General features: G+C 37.9%; 2 protein-coding genes across 2 annotated transcripts; one reads left to right on the top strand and one right to left on the bottom strand.

Moving 5' to 3' along the window:
* Positions 1–8,479: 8,479 nt before the first annotated feature.
* On the top strand, positions 8,480–11,705 carry LOC148191318 (uncharacterized). Its single transcript, XM_088101546.1, has 8 exons — positions 8,480–9,019; positions 9,145–9,232; positions 9,472–9,651; positions 9,753–9,932; positions 10,047–10,220; positions 10,437–10,588; positions 10,721–10,847; positions 11,438–11,705. The coding sequence occupies exons 1-8, from the start codon at positions 8,973–8,975 to the stop codon at positions 11,447–11,449; spliced, it is 960 nt and encodes a 319-aa protein (XP_087957672.1). The 5' UTR covers positions 8,480–8,972; the 3' UTR covers positions 11,450–11,705.
* A 2,021-nt stretch (positions 11,706–13,726) lies between these two features.
* Positions 13,727–16,961, bottom strand: LOC148191319 (uncharacterized). Its single transcript, XM_088102544.1, has 8 exons — positions 16,407–16,961; positions 16,195–16,282; positions 15,786–15,965; positions 15,505–15,684; positions 15,217–15,390; positions 14,849–15,000; positions 14,590–14,716; positions 13,727–13,994 (listed from the first exon to the last, which is right to left on the bottom strand). The coding sequence occupies exons 1-8, from the start codon at positions 16,451–16,453 to the stop codon at positions 13,983–13,985; spliced, it is 960 nt and encodes a 319-aa protein (XP_087958670.1). The 5' UTR covers positions 16,454–16,961; the 3' UTR covers positions 13,727–13,982.
* Positions 16,962–23,268: the final 6,307 nt, after the last annotated feature.

A 23,268-nucleotide genomic window follows, 5' to 3' on the forward strand; every position in this document is an offset into this window, starting at 1 on the left:
CAACGTGCTAAGGCCGAACACCAACGACCAGGAGGATTGCTTCAACAGTTGGAAATTCCAGAATGGAAGTGGGATAGCATCTCCATGGACTTCGTGACTCATCTACCACGAACGGTTAGGAATCATGATTCGATTTGGGTGATCGTGGATAGATTGACTAAAAGCGCTCACTTCTTGGCCGTGAATCTGAAGATGTCCATGACAAATTTGGCCAAGTTATATATCAAGGAGATCGTTCGTCTTCATGGAGTGCCTTCAAGCATCATTTCTGACCGAGACACGAGATTCACATCTCGGTTTTGGCAATCATTACAAGGCGAGTTGGGGAGCAAGCTGCAGATGAGTTCAGCATATCATCCGCAAACGGACGGCCAATCCGAACGTACCATTCAGACGCTAGAAGATTTACTGAGGACGTGCGTCCTAGACCACTTAGGCGCATGGGATGAGGTCTTGCCACTGGTGGAGTTCACGTACAACAATAGCTTCCAGTCTAGCATTGGAATGGCGCCGTTTGAAGCTCTCTATGGGAGGAAATGCCGAACGCCACTTTGCTGGTTCCAAGAGGGAGAGAACGTGCTAACTGGACCTGAACTCATCCAGCAAACAACCGAGAAAGTTAAATTGATCCAAGATAGATTGAAGACGTCCTTGAGCAGGCAGAAATCCTATGCGGATAGGAGAAGAAGACCATTGGAGTTTGCTGCAGGAGACCACGTGTTTCTGAGACTAAATCCGATCACTGGAGTAGGGAGAGTCGTTCGTCCAAAGAAGCTGTCTCCCAAGTTCATAGGGCCGTACCAGATTTTAAAGAAGATTGGACCAGTAGCTTATGAACTTGCCTTGCCTCCTCAACTATCAAATCTGCATCCGGTCTTCCATGTGTCTCAACTTAGGAAGTATATAGCTAATCCCTCTCATGTCTTAGAGCTGGAAGACATTCAACTACAACCGAACCGAACGCTGGAGTTGCAACCAGTCCGCATTGAGGACGTTCGCACTAAGCTACACAAGGGAAAAGACGTTCGTTTAGTGAAAGTTGTGTGGGACGCTAAAACTGAAGATTCAACGTGGGAGGTGGAGAGTGCAATGAAGGATTTGTATCCGCACTTATTTACATGTAATTTCTGAATTTTCGAGGACGAAAATTTTTGTAGTTAGGGAGAATGTAAAACCCTATATAATTAGCAATAATAATTCTGTGTTAAATCAAATTAATGCACACTATAATCAATGCTTATCTCATTAAAGCCCACTTCAAATCTGCTAAATCCCTCTGCTGTGCACTGAAAACCGTGCCACATCATTCTCTGAAACACGCACCACGTCACACACTCAGTGCATTAAAAACGCACCAAGCGCTGCATGCACGCATGCCACTTGTCACGTTGGAAGTTTCGGAAGTCAGAGTGGAGGTGCAGGTGTCCGAAAGTGAGACGCTCATTCGTCTGGAATTGGAAGGAACAAAAGTGATCTTCGAAAACCCTTCCGCTCACCTGCACCATTCATCTTCTTCCTCAGAATCTAAAACCTCCATTTTTCTCCAACTTCTCTCTAAGAACCTTCATCTTCTCTCTACCATTACTCATTTCTTTCAACTCCAATCAACTTTCTGAAACCGTAGGAACGTTCACGGCGTCGTGAGCTTTCACTGGAACCGAACATATTAGAATTCTGCATCCGGTAAGCTTTCAAACCCTAGAAACCCTTTTCTGAGTTGCATGCGAACTTGATGCAGCTGCATGTTAGAATATACACTAAGTTCTCCTTCGTTCTTTTTGGTTAGAGTTAGTGAAACACTTGAGAATCACGTTGCGGGTAGGAAATTTTGTTTGGACAAGTTAACAAACGTTCGCGTAGGGAGTTCCCTGCTAGACCAGGTAAGGGAAGCTTATATGTTTAATTTATACTGTATGTTATATGTTCTGATTTGCATGTATGATAAATCTGAAGTTTGAGCTGTTATGGAAGATTACTGATATCTGATATGATTTCTGGTTTTGGTTGATCTGTCATGAACAAGCACTGTTTGTATGTATTATATATGTGTTGATTTTGATTGAAATGCATGTTGATTTGGTTACATATGAATGGAGTATGGTTATTGTATAGTTGGAATGATTAAAATGTTGAGATCTATATGATGATGATATTTAAGGTGAATTAAATCTGGAATGAAAGTTATAAAGTTTATAAATTTGAAATCTGGAAAATTCTGTTAAGGTTGAAAAATCTGAAACTTTAAATCTTCCCTTTGATAAATGACGCTCGTCATCGTACGGTCATAGACCGCTCGGTTTTCCTTAAAATAACTAGAATGGGATTCCTTCATTTGGAAAGAATTCTGCTCGTGAACGAGCGTCCCCAATTGAATGTCTGAGCGTTCGTGCAGCTTAGATGTTTATAAATATTTGAAACTTTATAAATAAGTAACGCTCGGTCTTATACTGAGCGTTCGTCCTAAAGAGCGCTCAATTCCATATTGAGCGTTCGTCCTAAAGAGCGCTCGGTTCCATATTGAGCGTTCGTCCTAAAGAGCGCTCGGCCTTTTGCCAAGCGTTCGTCATGATTTGTGCTCGGTCATATACCGAGCGTTCGCTTTAATAAAGAGTTCGGTCTTAAACCGAACGTTCGTCATTTTCTTTAATTCCTTACCAAACGTAAATAGCGTTCGTCCAAACATTTGAAAATTTTATATTTTTGCGCGTCCGGTCTTTGACTGGTAACCTGTTCCTTTCGAATCCAAAGTTCCTTATATACTCAATTATTCTCTTTAATGTCTATTCATCTAAATTGAGATAATCTGACTCCTTATTATTTAAAAATATTCTAGAGTTGATCTTTTATTCTGAAGTCCTTATGATTTTAATAAGTTCTTTTAAATCCGGTTCTAACGTACGACCTCTTCCTTTTGAAAGTTGAACGTCCGTCTTTTTCAGAGAGTGGAACAAAGAATGAAAATATTATAAACATGAAATGTTAAGATGTTCGAACACTGTATTAATGAATTATACGATTGTGGAATTTGAACGAGCGTTTCAAGGAGGAACGTCTCAGATGTGTTGAATGTGAAATTTGGTAAAGTATGAACCTGGATAAGTTAAGCCTCGCGGTCCATCCTGATATTCCGTGATACTCCTCTTCAAGTAGAAGGGGGTAGTCATGCGTGGGAGTGGCAGGAGGCCCTAGTCCATTGAGTACTTCGGACAGATAGGGTTAACCTCGAGTGGCAGCTGGGAGATTTGATCAGTTACTACACCACTCGGGTGCAAGGACGCTTGTAACTACATGGTTCATACAGTCCGGACGGTCTGTCTTATATACGTATTTCTATGATTGTTATTTGATAAGTTACATGTCGTATATGTGAATTGAAATGTAAATGTATGTGTTGATTGTATAAATTAAATATTATAAGCTTACCCTTGCATTTCCATTGTGTTGTCTACTGTCCATGTACTTTCGTCTTGTCAAAATGCAATGATCATCCGTTGTGGATGTGAGCAGATGGTGGTGCATCCCTTGAGCAAATGCTGGAAGAAGAAAATTTGGATGAAGCTAATCTGGTAGAAGTTGAAGTGAAGGTCGAGCCTTAGAGCGCTCGTTAGAATAGAATTGTAAATGTTATTGTAGTTTGAATGTTCGGCCAAGTATTTTATAAGGCTGTTCGTCTTAATCATCTATCATTCTATTTTGACGCACGTTGTTTTATTTATCTAAGGACGTCCGTTCCAGGTTTTCTCTTGTATGCGTTCTTGAGCGTTCTTTTGTACTGATGCCATTTGGCTTTTAATCCTGAGTAATGCAAAGACTGTTTATGTTACTGTTAATTGTAATTAATTCTCAATTATGGTAATTACTGTATTTTGGGATGTTACATTAGTGGTATCAGAGCAGTTTTGTCCTTTTTAAGGAACACTGTAGGTTATGAGTGCACTACGTTTTGCTGTGTGCTTATTATGTGTTAATGAGTTATTTTTTAACTCTTGAACATTACTAACGCTCGTTTTTCTCTGATCCAGAGAACTAATGGCGCCTAGACTTCCTCCTCCTCCCCAACCGAATGAGTCCGATACGTCCAGCAACACTAGGTTGTTGGAAACCGTGGTTGAAAGGCTGCATCAACAGAACACAACGTTGCTGGAGCAGAACGCCACCCTGATGCAGCAAAACCAAGCTGCTATGCAAGGTTTGGAGGCCTCGCGTGTCAATTCTGAAAACACGCAAAGGCAATTAATGGATATTCTTGCCGCAACTAGAGGTGCGCCTGTGACACGTTCTTCCAATTTAACGTTAGTTTAACAAAATCAGACTTTTCGAAAACACACTTTCACTTACACGAACTCATCTTCAACCTCTGAAATTCACCCTTTCATATTCTCCAACTTCTCTCTTGAACCAGTGAACTTCCTTTTTACTGTAAAAACTTATATCTCTTCTCCAATCACGATTTCAGCACCGTAGGAGTGTTCGTCCAGTTGTGATCTTCATTTTGGACCGAACAGAAATTAAATCCAACCTGGTAAGTCTCCTTACTGTAGTTCGTCCTTAGGTTTCTGGAAAAATAGAGTTTTTCATACATGCAAGCATGTATTCTAAGTGTTCTGTGTTCCATGGTTAGATTTTTGTTTGGAAGAGTCAAGAACGTGAGGAAAGCTTAGTTGGACAAAGCCATTTTTACTTCTAGGACAAACTTGAATTCTAATCCGGGTAAGGGAAGTTTATATGTTTAATTTGTACTCGTTGTTGTGAAATCTGGATTTGCATGTGTGAAAAATATGAAGTTGAGCTGTTATGAATGGTTACTGATATCTGATATGAATTCTGGTTTGGATGGATCTGTCATGAACGAACACTGCTTGTATGAATTATATTTGATGTTGAATTTGATTTAAATGCATGTTGATTTGATTATGTATGAATGGAGTATGGTTATTGTGTGGTTGGAATGATTAAAATGTTGAAATCTGTATGATGAGAATGTTTGAGGTGAATTAAATCTGGAAACGAAAGTATAAAGTTTATAAATTTGAAATCTGGAAAATTCTGTTAAGCTTGTGAAAATCTGAGATTTTAGATCATTCCCTTTTGCTAAAATGACGCTCGTCACTGTACGGTATTAGACCGTTTGGTTTTCATTAAAATAACTTAAATTGGAATTCTTTCAATTGGAAATAATTCTGCCCGAGAACGAGCGTCCCCATTTTTGTAAATGAGCGTTCGGTTCAGCTCAGTATAGATAAATATTTGAAACTTTATAAATACGTGACGTTCGGCCTTAAGTCGAGCGTTCGTCCTCAATGACGTTCGGCCTTAAGTCGAGCGTTCGTCCTTAATGGCGTTCGACCTTGTGTCGAACGTTCGTTTTACAGAGCGTTTGTCATTATATTGAACGTTCGTCCCAATTGGCGCTCGGTCTTATACCGAAGCGTTCGTCCTAGATAGCGCTCGGTTTATACCAAGCGTTCGTTCTGATTTGGGCTCGGTCATTGACCCAGCGTTCGTCCAAGGAGGGTTCGGTTTTATAACTGAACGCTCGTCCTTATCATTGAATTCTGAGTGAACGTAACTGGCGTTCGTCCAAATTGTTAATTAACTTTCGTTCGTTGACTGGCAGTGTTGTTTTCTGAAATCAAATCATAATTGGTTGTGTATCTAAATATTTTCTTACTGACTGTATCCTTTGGATTCTACCTGGAGTCTTTATACTTAAAATTTTTCTAAGTATCATCCATATCTTCTAAGATCAGTACATTCAAAATCTTTAGTGTTGAAACGTATTAAGTGGATAAATGGTTCGTTTCTTTTGTTCAGAAACGAGGATGTAGGAGTACTGTAAAATGTTAGTCCCTATTGATTGAGTGATGAACGTTCGTGAATTTAAGAGAGTGGAACACAGAATGAAAATGTGAATATGAGAAATGTTTGATATGGACGAATGATATTTTGAACGAATTATTGGAAACGGATTTTTACGAGCGTTCCAAGGAGGAACGTCTCAGATATGATTGATTATTGAAGTTTTGTAAAGTATGACTGTGGGCATGCTAATGCTGGCTTGGTCCATCCTGATATTCCGTGATACTCGTCTTCACGTAGAAGGGAGTACTCATGTGTGGGAATGGCAGGAGGCTCTATTCCTTAGGGGTACTTTGGATAGAGTTAACCTCGAGTGGCAGCTGTCGAGTGCAATACAGTTACCACACCACTCGGGTGCAAGGACGCCTGTAGCTACACGGTTCATACAGTCCGGACGGTCTGTCTTTTATATACGTATCTATATGATTGTGGATTGATAAGCTTACATGTTGTTTGAGTGGATTGATTGGTAAATGTATGTGATTATTGTATAAATTAAATATTATAAGCTTACCCTTGCATTTCCATTGTGTTGTCTTGTATATGTACCTCCGTCTTGTCAAATGCAATGATCATCCGTTGTGGATGTGAGCAGATGATGGTACGTCCCTTGAGCAAGTGCTGGAAGAAGAAAATTTGGATGAAGCTAACCTGGTGGAGGTTGAAGTAAAGGCCGAGCCTTAGAGTGCTCGTTAGAATAGTACTGTGCGTGTTAGTATAGTATGAACGTTCGGCCAATTATTTTGTAAGGCCGTTCGTCTTATCCATCTCTGACTGTATTTTGACGTACGTTAGTGAATTTATCTGAGAACGTTTACTCTTGGTTTCATTCGTATGCGTTATACGCGTTCCCTATACTGATGCCGTTCGGCTTTTGATTCTGGATTAATGTAAGACTGTTGCTGTTTATTGTTAATTGTAATTAATTCTAATTTATGGTAATTACTATATTTTGGGATGTTACAACAAGCAATAACCATCAAATCTATCAACATTACTACACTCACTCTCACCCTTTTTTTCTCATTGTCACCATAATTATTCTTATCCTCATCATTATCCTTAGGATTATCATCACTATTCTCATTATTATTAGTATTATCTCATTATTATATTAGTTTCTCATGAGAAGAATTTTCAATTGAGTCCGATTTATTATGTGATCAAATTTTCTATATATTTTTAAATTGAATGTTATTTAAGTTTTGGTTAATTAGATAATGTAGTTGTTATATTGTTTCACTATTTTGTTTATTTATGTCTACCTGTTAAGAAATGTTAGTTATTATAATTAATTAAGAATATCAAATTTAAGGCCGAACGAAGATTGAACACCTGAGAACGAACGCGAACGTTCGCTACGTAAGAATACACGACCGAACGCTATTTTGGCCTACTCAACCACTATTTGGACGAACGCTCGTTCTACAACACCTTTATTTTGGCCGAGCACTATTTGGTCGAGCAATGTAATGACGAACGCTAAGAGACCGAACACTATCAGGGCGAATGCTGTTTGGACGAAGAATACTGTTTGGACGAACGCTTACAGATCAAATACTATGAAACCGAATACTATAAGGTGGAACACTGTTTGTACGAACGCTATAGTTCAAATACTATTTGGACGAACGCTATCAGATGGAATACTGTTTGGACGAACATTATTTGCTGAACAGTAGGCCGAACACTGTTTGGTTGACCACTATTTTGCCGAATACTATTTGCCGAACGCTATTTGACGAACACTAAAGACCGAACGTTATTAGATAGGATACTATGAATTCAAAAACTGTTTGGACGAACGCGATTAATCAATACTACGAGACCGAATACTGTTAGGTCAACACTGTTTAGACGAACGCATATATAACATACTATGAGACCGAATATTATGAGCTCAAACACTGTTTGAACGAACGCTAGAGATCAAATACTACGAAACTGAATACTACGCTATATATATATATATATATACTACGCTATATACTACGCTATATATATATATATATATATATATATATATATATATATATATATATATATATATATATACACACACGTGAGTTTTAAAACTCATAAATATTTTTAAATAAGTTTCCGATTAACATCAAATGAAAGTTTTTATTATAAATCGAACAGTGTATAGTTATGGTTCCTATGCAATCCAACCCCATTCATTGTCATCTTAGATAAATAAATTTAATTTCACTTTGTACACAATGCAAGTTGAGATATAAGCATTGGTATGTATATTCTGTTGATAAAATAATATTAATTTTGCAATTTAAAAAATTATAATTATCACTTTTAAAGAGATTTGATAGGAATTGATTCACTTCAACTTAAGTTACTGTTTTTTTAAACTTGATTTATTCTATTCATGGACTATTTGAACTGATTTATTAAACCAAATATATTTTCGTAAGCTATATATTTTATAATTTATTTGAAAAAATAAAGTAAAGCGAAAGTATTATTAAATATAGTAAGGGTGCAAATAGTAAAATATTGTTCTTTTAAGAAAAAAAAGGTTTCTTTGGACACCCATCTTGGCCCGTTCTCATTTTCGCAAATCTCTTCCTCCGCCGCCGCAGTATCTCACTCTCAATACCATCCACCGCCAAGAAGGTGTCACCTTCTCTCTGTCTTTGGTCGTTGAATCTTTCTCGCTCCCTCTCCGTTCATTTTTCCCCTTAACCTTTCTTTATCCGTTCATTTTTCCCCTTAACCTTTCTTCATCAATAATTTAATTTCTGTTTCTATCAAATTTTAATCACTCACATTCCTACAAAAAGAAGGTTCAGTATTGGAGATTATAGAAAATCATCGTCAGCTCTCCTCGCAGACACATCTCTTCTCGTCGCGTCATCAACCTTATCAGCCACGCTTCATTCTCGCCTTTCCTCACATGCGAACCACAAACCTCATATCTCGCTCTCACAATTTCCTCATGAACGAAGCCTCCGAGTCATTTTTCTCATGAGATTCTTCACCTCAGAATCTCAAACTCCTCACGTCTGCCAGATCCACCGAACCACATATTCGTCTCTGCTTCACGACCATTCTCCACCGATTAGATCCTTTATCACCGACTAAAATCACTTCAAGTCATGGAAAACAGTGCGAAGCATTTAGAGGATGACGTTATCAAGGAAGAGTAGGTTTTTTTGAATTGTTCCTCTTCCTTGAACGTGCATCAATTTGTGTTTGCTTCAAATTTTCTGATACGCAAGTAATAAATTGGAGCCTTTATCTTTTAAAAATCTTGTCGTTTTTTTGCAGAGAATCGCCTAAACTTGCGGCGTTGTTGAAAGAGATGAAGGAAGAGCTCGATAATGTGAGGCTTAAAGTTCAATCTTTAACTGCCAAAGTGAGTGGCTCTTTTTTCAATTCAAGTAATTTTTTTTAAGGACTCCGTTAACGTCATTTCAAATTCATATAATATAAGATTTAAAAGAAGTTTTTGTGTTGTTTGGACATGAAGTTTCGCAATTTGGGCCTTTTTGGGGATTCTATAAGTTTTCTTGTTATAGCTAAATATACCCTCATATCAATGAATGATATGATTATTATTATTATTATTGTGTCTCTCGATGTTTCTTATACCAGGTGAAAGAAGGTCAGTATCCTACAGCAGATGGATTTAGCTACCTTGAGCCTAAGAATTTGCTGCTTTTGAATTATTGTCAATCCCTTGTTTATTATTTATTGCGGAAGGCTAAAGGGTTATCAATAGAAGATCACCATGTTGTTCGAAGTGTTGTAGAGATAAGATTGTTTTTGGAAAAGGTATAGTTTTATCCTTCTGTGTGTTGATCTTCAAGGGCTTCCATGTGTATATTTACATTGTATTATGTGTTAAACATTTGACTTCCTGGTTTCCATTGCAGATTCGGCCAATTGACAGAAAACAACAATACCAAATCCAGAAACTAGTGCAGGCTGGTGAAAATGCAGCCAAAAGTGATATTCAAAGTACGGAGCCAGATGCGTCCAATAAGAGTGAGGATGCATCAAAGTATCGTCCCAATCCTGACATGCTAGTTAGCAAAGTAGACTTAACCTTGCAGGTCAGTCAGTGTATATGTGATATTATAAATGGTGTAAAATTTGGTGTACGCAGGGTGGTAATATCTTGAAAAGGGTATTTTCCTAGTCTATCTAACTTTTATTATATGATGTAGGATGGACATGATACATATCAACCTGTAAAGTTTGCCCCTACTTCTATGGATCTAGAAAAACCTTCTAAGCATGAAAGAAATGCCTTGCGAAGAGAAAAAGAAATTCTGAAACAAGCTAAGCAGAGTGATTATATCAGGACATTGATGAATGATATGGAGGAAAGACCTGAAGAGGTAAAGTTATTTTTAGTGCTGAATCATTATGACTTATAGTATGCTTGGGTTTCAGTTAAACTCCTTTCAAAAGTATTTTCAGACTCAAATGTACAAAGAGAGCATCCTTCTCGAAAGTACTTTTAACTCCTAAGAATATTTTTTGAACTATTATCCGAACTTGCATTTAATGATTTTACGTAATGGTTTGTTTTGGCTGCTCACTACTCTACTCAGGTGAGGGATTTTGAGGGAGCTAGCAAAGAAGTTGATAGATTTGTCTCCAAGATGGAGAAACGCGCTCAGCAAGAGGAGGAGATGTTCACTCGTGTTCCTCTTACGAAACAGGAGAGGAAGCGAGAAAAATACTTGAAGAAATCAAGAAATGGGTATGGGAAGTGTTTGGAATGTTTTCCTTTTGTTTCTCCATTCCTAACAAGTAAAAAGAATTAAATGTGTGATAGTATTTTTGTTTAAATACATTTTTTTCTCTCTTAGCTTTTGTGCTTTTTCTATTTCAGGTTGCAAGGTCTAACAGAAAGTTTCTATGATGAAATCAAAACATTACCCTTTGAAGATAGAACTGAAGAGCAAGTAATGGGATCTGGTAAAGGTAGCAGCAGAAAGAGCCGAGTACACAAGCGAAAGGTATGACATTTTATTCTTTGAAATTATGTGAAAATTGTAGACTACTTTTTTGAACTTCATATACGAAATTTTGTTTAAGTCGAATTATGTGGATGTGGTTTATGTATTGTTGCATCTGCATTGCATATGACCAACCAAATTATTTGATGATTGCTCTAATATCCACTGTGTGTAATAAAAAATTATTTAAATAAACTAATGTCTTATTCCTCTGGAGTAAGCGTGTAGAGTTGGTTATTTGTCGACTAGTTTTGTAATTTTCGAACCAATTTTTGGTCGTGGAGAGTTTTACTATATGTACAGTTGTTTACTGATAGTTCTGAGCTGTGTGCTGAACACAGTAATAAAAGTGATACTATCCGCACAATACGAAATAAAGTTAAAAATGCCCCTTGAGGGAATTTGCTCACCACCAACACAAATTTTGTATGTATTTGAAAATTTGAGTTTTATCCATCAACAGATACACACTTTCCCTTCCCTTATGCTTGGCTTTTAATTTGAAAAAGGACTTTTTAGTGTATGCATTATCAACCGACGTGATTGCATTGTACTGTTACAGAGAACTAACAATTTTGGCTTCTTTGCAGAGGAAACACTGAAGGAGGAGATTTAGGATTTTGACCTAATGGGTTATGGGAGACTGACCACCGCATGCTGTTGGAGGAAGTAATATTAGGTTGAATGCAAAGGAAATGTAAAAGCTAGTGTTGGGTATTGGGGAATTCCTTCATGTTTGTAGATTTATGTTTGTAGGTTTATTTTTGTACTTTATTGCCATCCTAATTAGCTGGTGCCCAATGGGGAACGTGGATTGGAGATTTTGGAAGCGATGAAATAGTGTTTTTTGGTTTATTATTACCATTGCACATCCAATTATGTGATGCACGTCTTTTTTGGTTTTACCTTTATGTCCGAGTGGAAAAATGCATAGATATTAAACTGAATATATTTTTTAATTTGTTATTTCACGGGTCTAGGCCATTGGTTGGTTCTTTTGTACATGACCCAATAGTTTCTCGTATTGTGCTAGATGATAATCAAATATAAGAGTTAGTTTGATAGTCATGAGAAGATAACACCATATAATAAGATTTTGATAAACATTTAATATTTGATGTATATCATACTTAAAACACAAATATGTTGCAAGATTGGAGGCAATAATAATGGTGGTTATAATGATAAATATAAAGAACCAAAATAGTGAAACAATATAACAACTACATTATCTAATTAACCAAAACTTAAATAACATTCAATTTAAAAATATATAGAAAATTTGATCACATAATAAATCGGATTCAGTAGGTCCCGAGTTATTGCAGCAAACAATAGAAAAAGTCAAGTTGATACAAGACCGGATGCGTGCAACACAAAGTCGGCAAAAATCTTATGCAGACAAGAGAATGAGACCTCTTGAGTTCAACGAAGGAGATCATGTGTATCTACGTGTGACACCGGTTACCGGCAGAGGTAGGGCTATTAAATCAAGGAAGTTGTCACCAAAATCAAGGAAGTTGTCAAAATTTGTTCGGTTTCCACTTTTGAGTGTCACTTAGTTGCTTTATGATGGCTGACTTCCTCGTTCTTCCACTGGATTATTGTAACTTAAGATTATGCATATATCTCTGATCACTTGTTCTGGTATATTTTCATGTATATTAATACATAACAGAAAATTGCAGTTGACAGAAATGCAAGGTGCGAACATTTTTAAGTGATCTTTTTTAAATTCGCTTTTTAACACAATATTTAGAGTTGAGGCATGTTTATATAAATTTCAATACAAGCTCCTTCTTGGAGACAAATATAAAAAGGAAAATTGGAATTAGATTTTCTTACAAATTAAATTAGCTTATGTGGTAAGCTAAGTTATAAATTTTATAACTTTTTCCATATATTGTATCTAATTCTTTTACTTGTAACTTGTGTATAAGTTAATCTTAGTTGAAGAGAAATTAAATTTATTTATTTATTTCCTATTTTTCCATTAAGAAATGTGTAGAAAAACTTGTCCGAACAGGTATTTCAATGAAAAGCCACCCAGTTAATAATTATATATGACTTCCAAGCTAAAGTTTTGTTAGCTGCCATGTTATACAATGTAATACTTTAGATCCAGATAGAATATGATAGGATAATAATCACCTTATCCAATTTATTGTCTTGTTATTTATCTTGCATGTGTCATTTCATGTATAATCTTAACTATCAGTATTACCATGATTCCTCTGTCACTATATCATGACCACAAGCAATAACCATCAAATCTATCAACATTACTACACTCACTCTCACCCTTTTTTTCTCATTGTCACCATAATTATTCTTATCCTCATCATTATCCTTAGGATTATCATCACTATTCTCATTATTATTAGTATTATCTCATTATTATATTAGTTTCTCATGAGGAGAATTTTCAATTGAGTCCGATTTATTATGTGATCAAATTTTCTATATATTTTTAAATTGAATGTTATTTAAGTTTTGGTTAATTAGATAATGTAGTTGTTATATTGTTTCACTATTTTGGTTCTTTATATTTATCATTATAACCACCATTATTATTGCCTCCAATCTTGCAACATATTTGTGTTTTAAGTATGATATACATCAAATATTAAATGTTTATCAAAATCTTATTATATGGTGTTATCTTCTCATGACTATCAAACTAACTCTTATATTTGATTATCATCTAGCACAATACGAGAAACTATTGGGTCATGTACAAAAGAACCAACCAATGGCCTAGACCCGTGAAATAACAAATTAAAAAATATATTCAGTTTAATATCTATGCATTTTTCCACTCGGACATAAAGGTAAAACCAAAAAAGACGTGCATCACATAATTGGATGTGCAATGGTAATAATAAACCAAAAAACACTATTTCATCGCTTCCAAAATCTCCAATCCACGTTCCCCATTGGGCACCAGCTAATTAGGATGGCAATAAAGTACAAAAATAAACCTACAAACATAAATCTACAAACATGAAGGAATTCCCCAATACCCAACACTAGCTTTTACATTTCCTTTGCATTCAACCTAATATTACTTCCTCCAACAGCATGCGGTGGTCAGTCTCCCATAACCCATTAGGTCAAAATCCTAAATCTCCTCCTTCAGTGTTTCCTCTGCAAAGAAGCCAAAATTGTTAGTTCTCTGTAACAGTACAATGCAATCACGTCGGTTGATAATGCATACACTAAAAAGTCCTTTTTCAAATTAAAAGCCAAGCATAAGGGAAGGGAAAGTGTGTATCTGTTGATGGATAAAACTCAAATTTTCAAATACATACAAAATTTGTGTTGGTGGTGAGCAAATTCCCTCAAGGGGCATTTTTAACTTTATTTCGTATTGTGCGGGTATCATAGTATCACTTTTATTACTGTGTTCAGCACACAGCTCAGAACTATCAGTAAACAACTGTACATATAGTAAAACTCTCCACGACCAAAAATTGGTTCGAAAATTACAAAACTAGTCGACAAATAACCAACTCTACACGCTTACTCCAGAGGAATAAGACATTAGTTTATTTAAATAATTTTTTATTACACACAGTGGATATTACAGCAATCATCAAATAATTTGGTTGGTCATATGCAATGCAGATGCAACAATACATAAACCACATCCACATAATTCGACTTAAACAAAATTTCGTATATGAAGTTCAAAAAAGTAGTCTACAATTTTCACATAATTTCAAAGAATAAAATGTCATACCTTTCGCTTGTGTACTCGGCTCTTTCTGCTGCTACCTTTACCAGATCCCATTACTTGCTCTTCAGTTCTATCTTCAAAGGGTAATGTTTTGATTTCATCATAGAAACTTTCTGTTAGACCTTGCAACCTGAAATAGAAAAAGCACAAAAGCTAAGAGAGAAAAAAATGTATTTAAACAAAAATACTATCACACATTTAATTCTTTTTACTTGTTAGGAATGGAGAAACAAAAGGAAAACATTCCAAACACTTCCCATACCCATTTCTTGATTTCTTCAAGTATTTTTCTCGCTTCCTCTCCTGTTTCGTAAGAGGAACACGAGTGAACATCTCCTCCTCTTGCTGAGCGCGTTTCTCCATCTTGGAGACAAATCTATCAATTTCTTTGCTAGCTCCCTCAAAATCCCTCACCTGAGTAGAGTAGTGAGCAGCCAAAACAAACCATTACGTAAAATCATTAAATGCAAGTTCGGATAATAGTTCAAAAAATATTCTTAGGAGTTAAAAGTACTTTCGAGAAGGATGCTCTCTTTGTACATTTGAGTCTGAAAATACTTTTGAAAGGAGTTTAACTGAAACCCAAGCATACTATAAGTCATAATGATTCAGCACTAAAAATAACTTTACCTCTTCAGGTCTTTCCTCCATATCATTCATCAATGTCCTGATATAATCACTCTGCTTAGCTTGTTTCAGAATTTCTTTTTCTCTTCGCAAGGCATTTCTTTCATGCTTAGAAGGTTTTTCTAGATCCATAGAAGTAGGGGCAAACTTTACAGGTTGATATGTATCATGTCCATCCTACATCATATAATAAAAGTTAGATAGACCAGGAAAATACCCTTTTCAAGATATTACCACCCTGCGTACACCAAATTTTACACCATTTATAATATCACATATACACTGACTGACCTGCAAGGTTAAGTCTACTTTGCTAACTAGCATGTCAGGATTGGGACGATACTTTGATGCATCCTCACTCTTATGGGACGCATCTGGCTCCGTACTTTGAATATCACTTTTGGCTGCATTTTCACCAGCCTGCACTAGTTTCTGGATTTGGTATTGTTGTTTTCTGTCAATTGGCCGAATCTGCAATGGAAACCAGGAAGTCAAATGTTTAACACATAATACAATGTAAATATACACATGGAAGCCCTTGAAGATCAACACACAGAAGGATAAAACTATACCTTTTCCAAAAACAATCTTATCTCTACAACACTTCGAACAACAGGGTGATCTTCTATTGATAACCCTTTAGCCTTCCGCAATAAATAATAAACAAGGGATTGACAATAATTCAAAAGCAGCAAATTCTTAGCCTCAAGGTAGCTAAATCCATCTGCTGTAGGATTCTGACCTTCTTTCACCTGGTATAAGAAACATCGAGAGACACAATAATAATAATAATAATCATATCTATCACGGTATATTTAGCTATAACAAGAAAACTTATAGAATCCCAAAAAGGCCCAAATTGCGAAACTTCATGTCCAAACAACAGAAAAACTTCTTTTAAATCTTAATATTATATGAATTTGAAATGACGTTAACGGAGTCCTTAAAAAAATTACTTAAATTGAAAAAAGAGCCACCCACTTTGGCAGTTAAAGATTGAACTTTAAGCCTCCCAGTATCGAGCCCTTCCTTCACCTCTTTCAACAACGCCGCAAGTTTAGGCGATTCTCTGCGAAAAACGACAAGATTTTTAAAAGATAAAGGCTCCAATTTATTACTTGCGTATCAGAAAATTTGAAGCAAACACAAATTGATGCACGTTCAAGGAAGAGGAACAATTTAAAAAAACCTACTCTTCCTTGATAATGTCATCATCTAAATGCTTCGCACTGTTTTCCATGACTTGAAGTGATTTTAGTCGGTGATAAAGGATCTAATCGGTGGAGAATGGTCGTGAAGCAGAGACGAATATGTGGTTCGGTGGATCTGGCAGACGTGAGGAGTTTGAGATTCTGAGGTGAAGAATCTCATGAGAAAAATGACTCGGAGGCTTCGTTCATGAGGAAATTGTGAGAGCGAGATATGAGGTTTGTGGTTCACATGTGAGGAAAGGCGAGAATGAAGCGTGGCTGATAAGGTTGATGACGCGACGAGAAGAGATGTGCCTGCGAGGAGAGCTGACGATGATTTTCTATAATCTCCAATCCTGAACCTTCTTTTTGTAGGAATGTGAGTGATTAAAATTTGATAGAAACAGAAATTAAATTATTGATGAAGAAAGGTTAAGGGGAAAAATGAACAGAAAGGGAGCGAGAAAGATTCAACGACCAAAGACAGAGAGAAGGTGACGGCTTCTTGGCGGTGGATGGTATTGACAGTGAGATACTGCGGCGGAAGGGATTTGTGAAACTGAGAACGGGGGTGCCCAAATAAAAAGAACAATATTTTACTATTTGCACCCTTGCTGTATTTAGTAATACTTTCTTTACTTTATATTTTCAAATAAATTATAAAATATATAGCTTACGAAAATATATTTGATTTAATAAATCAGTTCAAATAGTCCATGAATAGAATAAATCAAGTTTAAAAAAACAGTAACTTAAGTTGAAGTGAATCAATTCCTATCAAATCTCTTTAAAAGTGATAATTATAATTTGGACGAACACTATTTGGCCGAACACTATTCACCACACACTATTCACCGAACGCTATTTGGACGAACGCTGTTTGGCCGAACCCTATTTACATAGAACTATTTGGCTGAACGCTATTTGAACGAACACTATTTGGCCGAACACTAAAACCGAGCACTATATTGGATTCAACACTATTAGGCCGGACGCTAAAACCGAGCAACATATTGACATCAACACTATTAGGCCGAACACCATCTTTGATTAATCACTATTAGACCGAACGTTAAAACCGAACATCATATTGAATCCACTACTGTTTGGACGAACGCTCATAGATCAAGCTTCATTAAGTCCGAACACTAAATTTCACGAACGTTCCCTATGAACGATCACTAACAGAATAAACATCATGAACACCGAACGCTAAGCATCACTAATCTACCAAGACCGAACGCTTAAGATTGAAACCTAAGAATACCAACTTCAGGTCGAACGCTCAATATCACTACTATACCAAACGAACGTTCAAGATTCAAACTTAAGAATATGAAATTTAAGGCCGAACGAAGATTGATCACCTGAGAACGAACGCAAACGTTCGCTACCTAAGAATACACGACCGAACGCTATTTTGGCCTACTTGAGCACTATTTTGACGAACGCTCGTTCTACAACACCTTTATTTTCGCCGAACACTATTCGGTCGAGCACTGCAATGACGAACGCTAAGAGACCGAACACTATCAGAGCGAATGCTGTTTGGACGAACGCTATAGATCAAATACTATTTGGACGAACGTTATGAGAATAAATACTGTTTGGACGAACACTATTTGCTGAACAGCAGGCCGAACACTGTTTTGTTGACCACTATTTGGCTGAATACTATTTGCCGAACGCTATTTGGACGAACACTAGGGACCGAACGTTGTTAGTAAATATAATATGAATTCAAAAACTGTTTGGACGAACGCGATGAATCAATACTACGAGACCGAATACTGTTAGGTCAATACTGTTTAGACGAACGCATATATAACAAATACTATGAGACCGAATATTATGAGCTCAAACACTGTTTGAACGAACGCTAGAGATCAGATACTACGAAACTGAATACTACGCTATATATATCTATATCTATATATATATATATATATATATATATACACACACACACACGTGAGTTTTAAAACTCATAAATATTTTTAAATAAATTTCCTATTAACATCAAATGAAAGTTTTTATTATAAATCGAACAGTGTATAGATATGGTTCCTGTGCAATCCAACCCCATTTATTGTCATCTTAGATAAATAAATTTAATTTCACTTTGTACACAATGCAAGTTGAGATATAAGCATTGGTATGTATATTCTGTTGATAAAATAATATTAATTTTGCAATTTATAAAATTATAATTCTCACTTTTGTTTCGGTAGATATTTTTGGGACCGAGAGACTAACCTGCTGATGTGTCTGGGCCGCTCGCTCGCTTCCAAACTCCTGCTATTGGCCGATCGGTGTTGGCACAAACCGATCGGTCTCCTTCTTGACGAGGGAGGATGTACCTGCAAAAGGTACTCCGACGCCCAAGTTAGGCGTGTGATTTTGAGGAGCCTCGGCTCTTAGTTGAATGTTTTGTGAATGATTATCACTATTGAGTATTTGAGAGTAACGTAGAGTAAATAATGCGTAAGTGGAACGTACCTGGCTTTCGGCCCTGGCTTTGTATTTATAATTTACCTCATGGATCCTAAGCTGATATAAGCCCAATAAAATATAAACAGAATAAGATATAAATAGATTACCTGAATATCCGGTTGGTTGTTTGTAACCACTCGGTTAATATTTTATACTGTACACTATGCCCCCCAAGTCCGAGTTAAGCGTTTGGCTTTAGCCATGGTAACTGTAGGACTGATGAGTTTGAGGGAGGCTGCGTTTGCGGAATTGAAAGCGTTTTACCGCTCGACTTTCAACATTAACCGAGCGGGATTTACCGCTCGTCCTTCAACAGGAACCGAGAGGAATTTACCTCTCGGGCTTCTACGTTAACCGAGAGGGCTTTACCTCTCGACGTTCGACATTAACCGAGCGGGATTTACCGCTCGTCCTTCAACATGAACCGAGAGGAATTTACGTCTCGGTCTTCAACATCAACCGAGAGGGCTTTACCTCTTGACCTTCGACATTAGCCGAGCGGGATTTACCGCTCGTCCTTCAACATGAACCGAGAGGGATTTACCTCTCGGGCTTCGACATTAACCGAGCGGATTTACCGCTCGTCCTTCAACATGAACCGAGAGGGATTTACCTCTCGGCCTTTGACATTAACCGAGCGGGATTTACCGCTCGTCCTTCAACATGAATCGAGAGGGATTTACCTCTCGGCCTTCGACTTTAACCGAGCGGGATTTACCGCTCGTTCTTCAACATGAACCGAGAGGGATTTACCTCTCGGCCTTCGACTTTAACCGAGCGGGATTTACCGCTCGTCCTTAGACATTAAGCGAGAGGAATTTACCGCTCGTTCTTCAACATGAACCGAGAGGGGTTTACCTCTCGGCCTTCGACTTTAACCGAGCGGGATTTACCGCTCGTCCTTCAACATGAACCGAGAGGGATTTACCTCTCGGCCTTCGACTTTAACCGAGCGGGATTTACCGCTTGTCCTTAGACATTAAGCGAGAGGAATTTACCGCTCGTTCTTCAACATGAACCGAGAGGGATTTACCTCTCGGCCTTCGACATTAACCGAGCGGAATTTACCGCTCGTCCTTCAACATGAACCGAGAGGGATTTACCTCTCGGCCTTCGACATTAACCGAGAGGGATTTACCTCTCGGCCTTCGACATTAACCGAGAGGGATTTACCTCTCGGCCTTCAACATGAACCGAGAGGGATTTACCTCTCGGCCTTCGACATTAACCGAGCGGAATTTACCGCTCGTCCTTCAACATGAACCGAGAGGGATTTACCTCTCGGTCTTTGACCTAGGAGTGCTTCCTAGGGAACGGGCTTTACCGTTCAGCTTTGTTGTTCCTCCATGCTCCTCGTGGTCACCGTTGGGTTTGCCGCTCGGCCCCACGGTGGGCGCCAAAATGTTTAAGTAGATATTTTTGGGACCGAGAGACTAACCTGCTGATGTGTCTGGGTCGCTCGCTCGCTTCCAAACTCCTGCTATTGGCCGATCGGTGTTGGCACAAACCGATCGGTCTCCTTCTTGACGAGGGAGGATGTACCTGCAAAAGGTACTCCGACGCCCAAGTTAGGCGTGTGATTTTGAGGAGCCTCGACTCTTAGTTGAATGTTTTGTGAATGATTATCACTATTGAGTATTTGAGAGTAACGTAGAGTAAATAATGCGTAAGTGGAACGTACCTGGCTTTCAGCCCTGGCTTTGTATTTATAATTTACCTCATGGATCCTAAGCTGATATAAGCCCAATAAAATATAAACAGAATAAGATATAAACAGATTACCTGAATATCCGGTTGGTTGTTTGTAACCACTCGGTTAATATTTTATACTGTACAACTTTTAAAGAGATTTGATAGGAATTGATTCACTTCAACTTAAGTTACTGTTTTTTTAAACTTGATTTATTCTATTCATGGACTATTTGAACTGATTTATTAAACCAAATATATTTTCGTAAGCTATATATTTTATAATTTATTTGAAAAAATAAAGTAAAGCGAAAGTATTATTAAGGTTTAATGTCTCGGTAGGTCCCTATTTTCGGCATGAATTTCAAATAGGTCCCTTTTCTTTTCGGTGTCTCAATTGGGTTCTTTTTTGTGTAAAATTGGAGCAATTAGGGGTCTGCCGTCAAATTAGACAAACGGCCGTTTAAGTTTGCCTACGTGTTATTAAGAATGATTTTGAATTAATTTTTGTATTAAAAAATGGATTTGTTCTTCAAGGGCAAAAAAGGAAAACTGGGGCAAACCCTTTTCATATAATCCTCTTCATATCATCTTCTCTTTGCCATTCCTCTGATAACCTCCAATCGCACCTCACCGGCGTTAGCCACGACAAACAGTGGAAGGAGCAGCCTTACGCACCTGCAGCAGCGCGACGAATCGAACATCTACCACACAGATTTGCGTCTCACAACACCTCCATTACAGATCTTGCGTTTGTGATAGATAGTGATATCACTTTCAAGAGTAAAGAATGGGTGACAAGAAGAAAAAGGCTCAGATGTTTGTGAAACTAGTGTCTGCTGCCGGCACTGGATTTTTCTATGAAAAGAGAAAGCCGAGACAGTTCACAGAGAAGCTTTAGTTTCGAAAATTTGATCCTAGGGTTAATCGTCATGTTCTCTTTACAGAGGCTAAGATGAAGTGATTTGGTACCTTGTATGGCTTCATTTCCCTTTAACTGGATCATTCTTATACTTCTCTCAAAGGGCTTTCTATGTTTTTGTTGATTTACCTTGATTTATGTAGTTCTGGGTTAGATTTGTTCGGTTTAGATTAGGAAATTACCTAAATAAGAGAGGACTGTGGCAGCTTTGTGTTAGAGTTTTGTAATGATTGTTTCAGAGAGGACAGTTTATAATTAACTGTCCAGTTGCCTTTTCATTGTATAAATTCTAAACCTCTGTTCTTGTAAATGTGACTTTGAAGAAATCAGACTGAATAATATTGTTTCTGTGCGTTTTACTCTCTCTTTCTCTGTTCATCTCCTTCAGCGTTCGGCTAGGGACGTTCGTTCTCCAGTCGCACATGTTACTCATACCGTTCGGTCATCCACGCTGCAGTACTGTGTGTTCGTAGCGTTCGTCTAGGGACGTTCGTTCTCCAGTCGCACATGTTACTCATACCGTTCGGTCATCCACGCTGCAGTACTGTGTGTTCGTAGCGTTCGTCTAGGGACGTTCGTTCTCCAGTCGCACATGTTACTCATACCGTTCGGTCATCCACGCTATAGTACTGTGTGTTCGTAGCGTTCGTCTAGGGACGTTCGTTCTCCAGTCACATACGCACTCATACCGTTCGGCTGTGACGCTAGGTGCAAACCCTTGGTTTTCCTTCTTTTCCCAACAAATCTGGAATCAACACTCTAACTGCTCAACTTCAATACAACCTTTAATATTGTCGTTTTTGGTCAAGCATTGGTTACCACTAAGTGGCATTATTGTTGGAATAGAATGTCTAACTTCTGTTCACATTCTCACTGGCCCTCTGTTTGTTTGCTTCGTTTATTCTTGGATTATGCCAGCTCAAGTAAGGCACTTAAAAGTTAGTTTGCAATTACGGTTGAGCTCAATTATGTAGAGATTTTTTTCCCAGTCTCTGCCTACTGCAACCATACAAACTCCAACCTTTGACTCCTCTCATCCGTAACCACCTCAACGCCTTCATCATCTATCATACACTTCTCACAGTACTCACCTGTATTCACTAGGAACCATCAAGAACCACTCGGGCACAAACAAAACAAATTTTGAGTTTCTCTTCATGTCTCCAACAGTCAAAAAACAGGAACAGTGAGAAGCACGGTGAAGTTAGGTTGTCGGAGAAGAGCGAAGAAGGAGAAGGTCGCGTTGACGCTGGTAAATCTTCCTCCTATGGTGACCGTCATCGCCGGTGGCTGTCCTATCTTGACGGAGCGTGGTCGCGCAACGGTCGCCTGACTGGAGATCTCGAGGGGTCGCGACGGTTGTGGACGCTGGTGCAGGAGTGCTTTGCCCGAAGTGAAGCGGGGCGCTGGGAGAAGCCCTGGTGGTGACCGGCGTCGTCGCCGGCGGTCCTGATAGCGAATAGCATCGTGACCTCTTGTAAGTTCTTCATTCGGAAGGGATTTCCCCTCCGCGCTTCCAATCGAAGAAGAAAAGAAGAACCGCGCTTCCAATCGAAGAAGAAAAGAAGAAAAGGGTTTGCCCCAGTTTTCCTTTTTTGCCCTTGAAGAACAAATCCATTTTTTAATACAAAAATTAATTCAAAATCATTTTTAATAACACGTAGGCAAACTTAAACGGCCGTTTGTCTAATTTGACGGCAGACCCCTAATTGCTCCAATTTTACACAAAAAAGAACCCAATTGAGACGCCGAAAAGAAAAG

The sequence above is a fragment of the Vigna umbellata genome, chromosome 11, assembly GCF_029865625.1.
Source record: "Vigna umbellata cultivar VRB3 chromosome 11, Vumbellata_1.0, whole genome shotgun sequence".
Taxonomy (NCBI): domain Eukaryota; kingdom Viridiplantae; phylum Streptophyta; class Magnoliopsida; order Fabales; family Fabaceae; genus Vigna; species Vigna umbellata.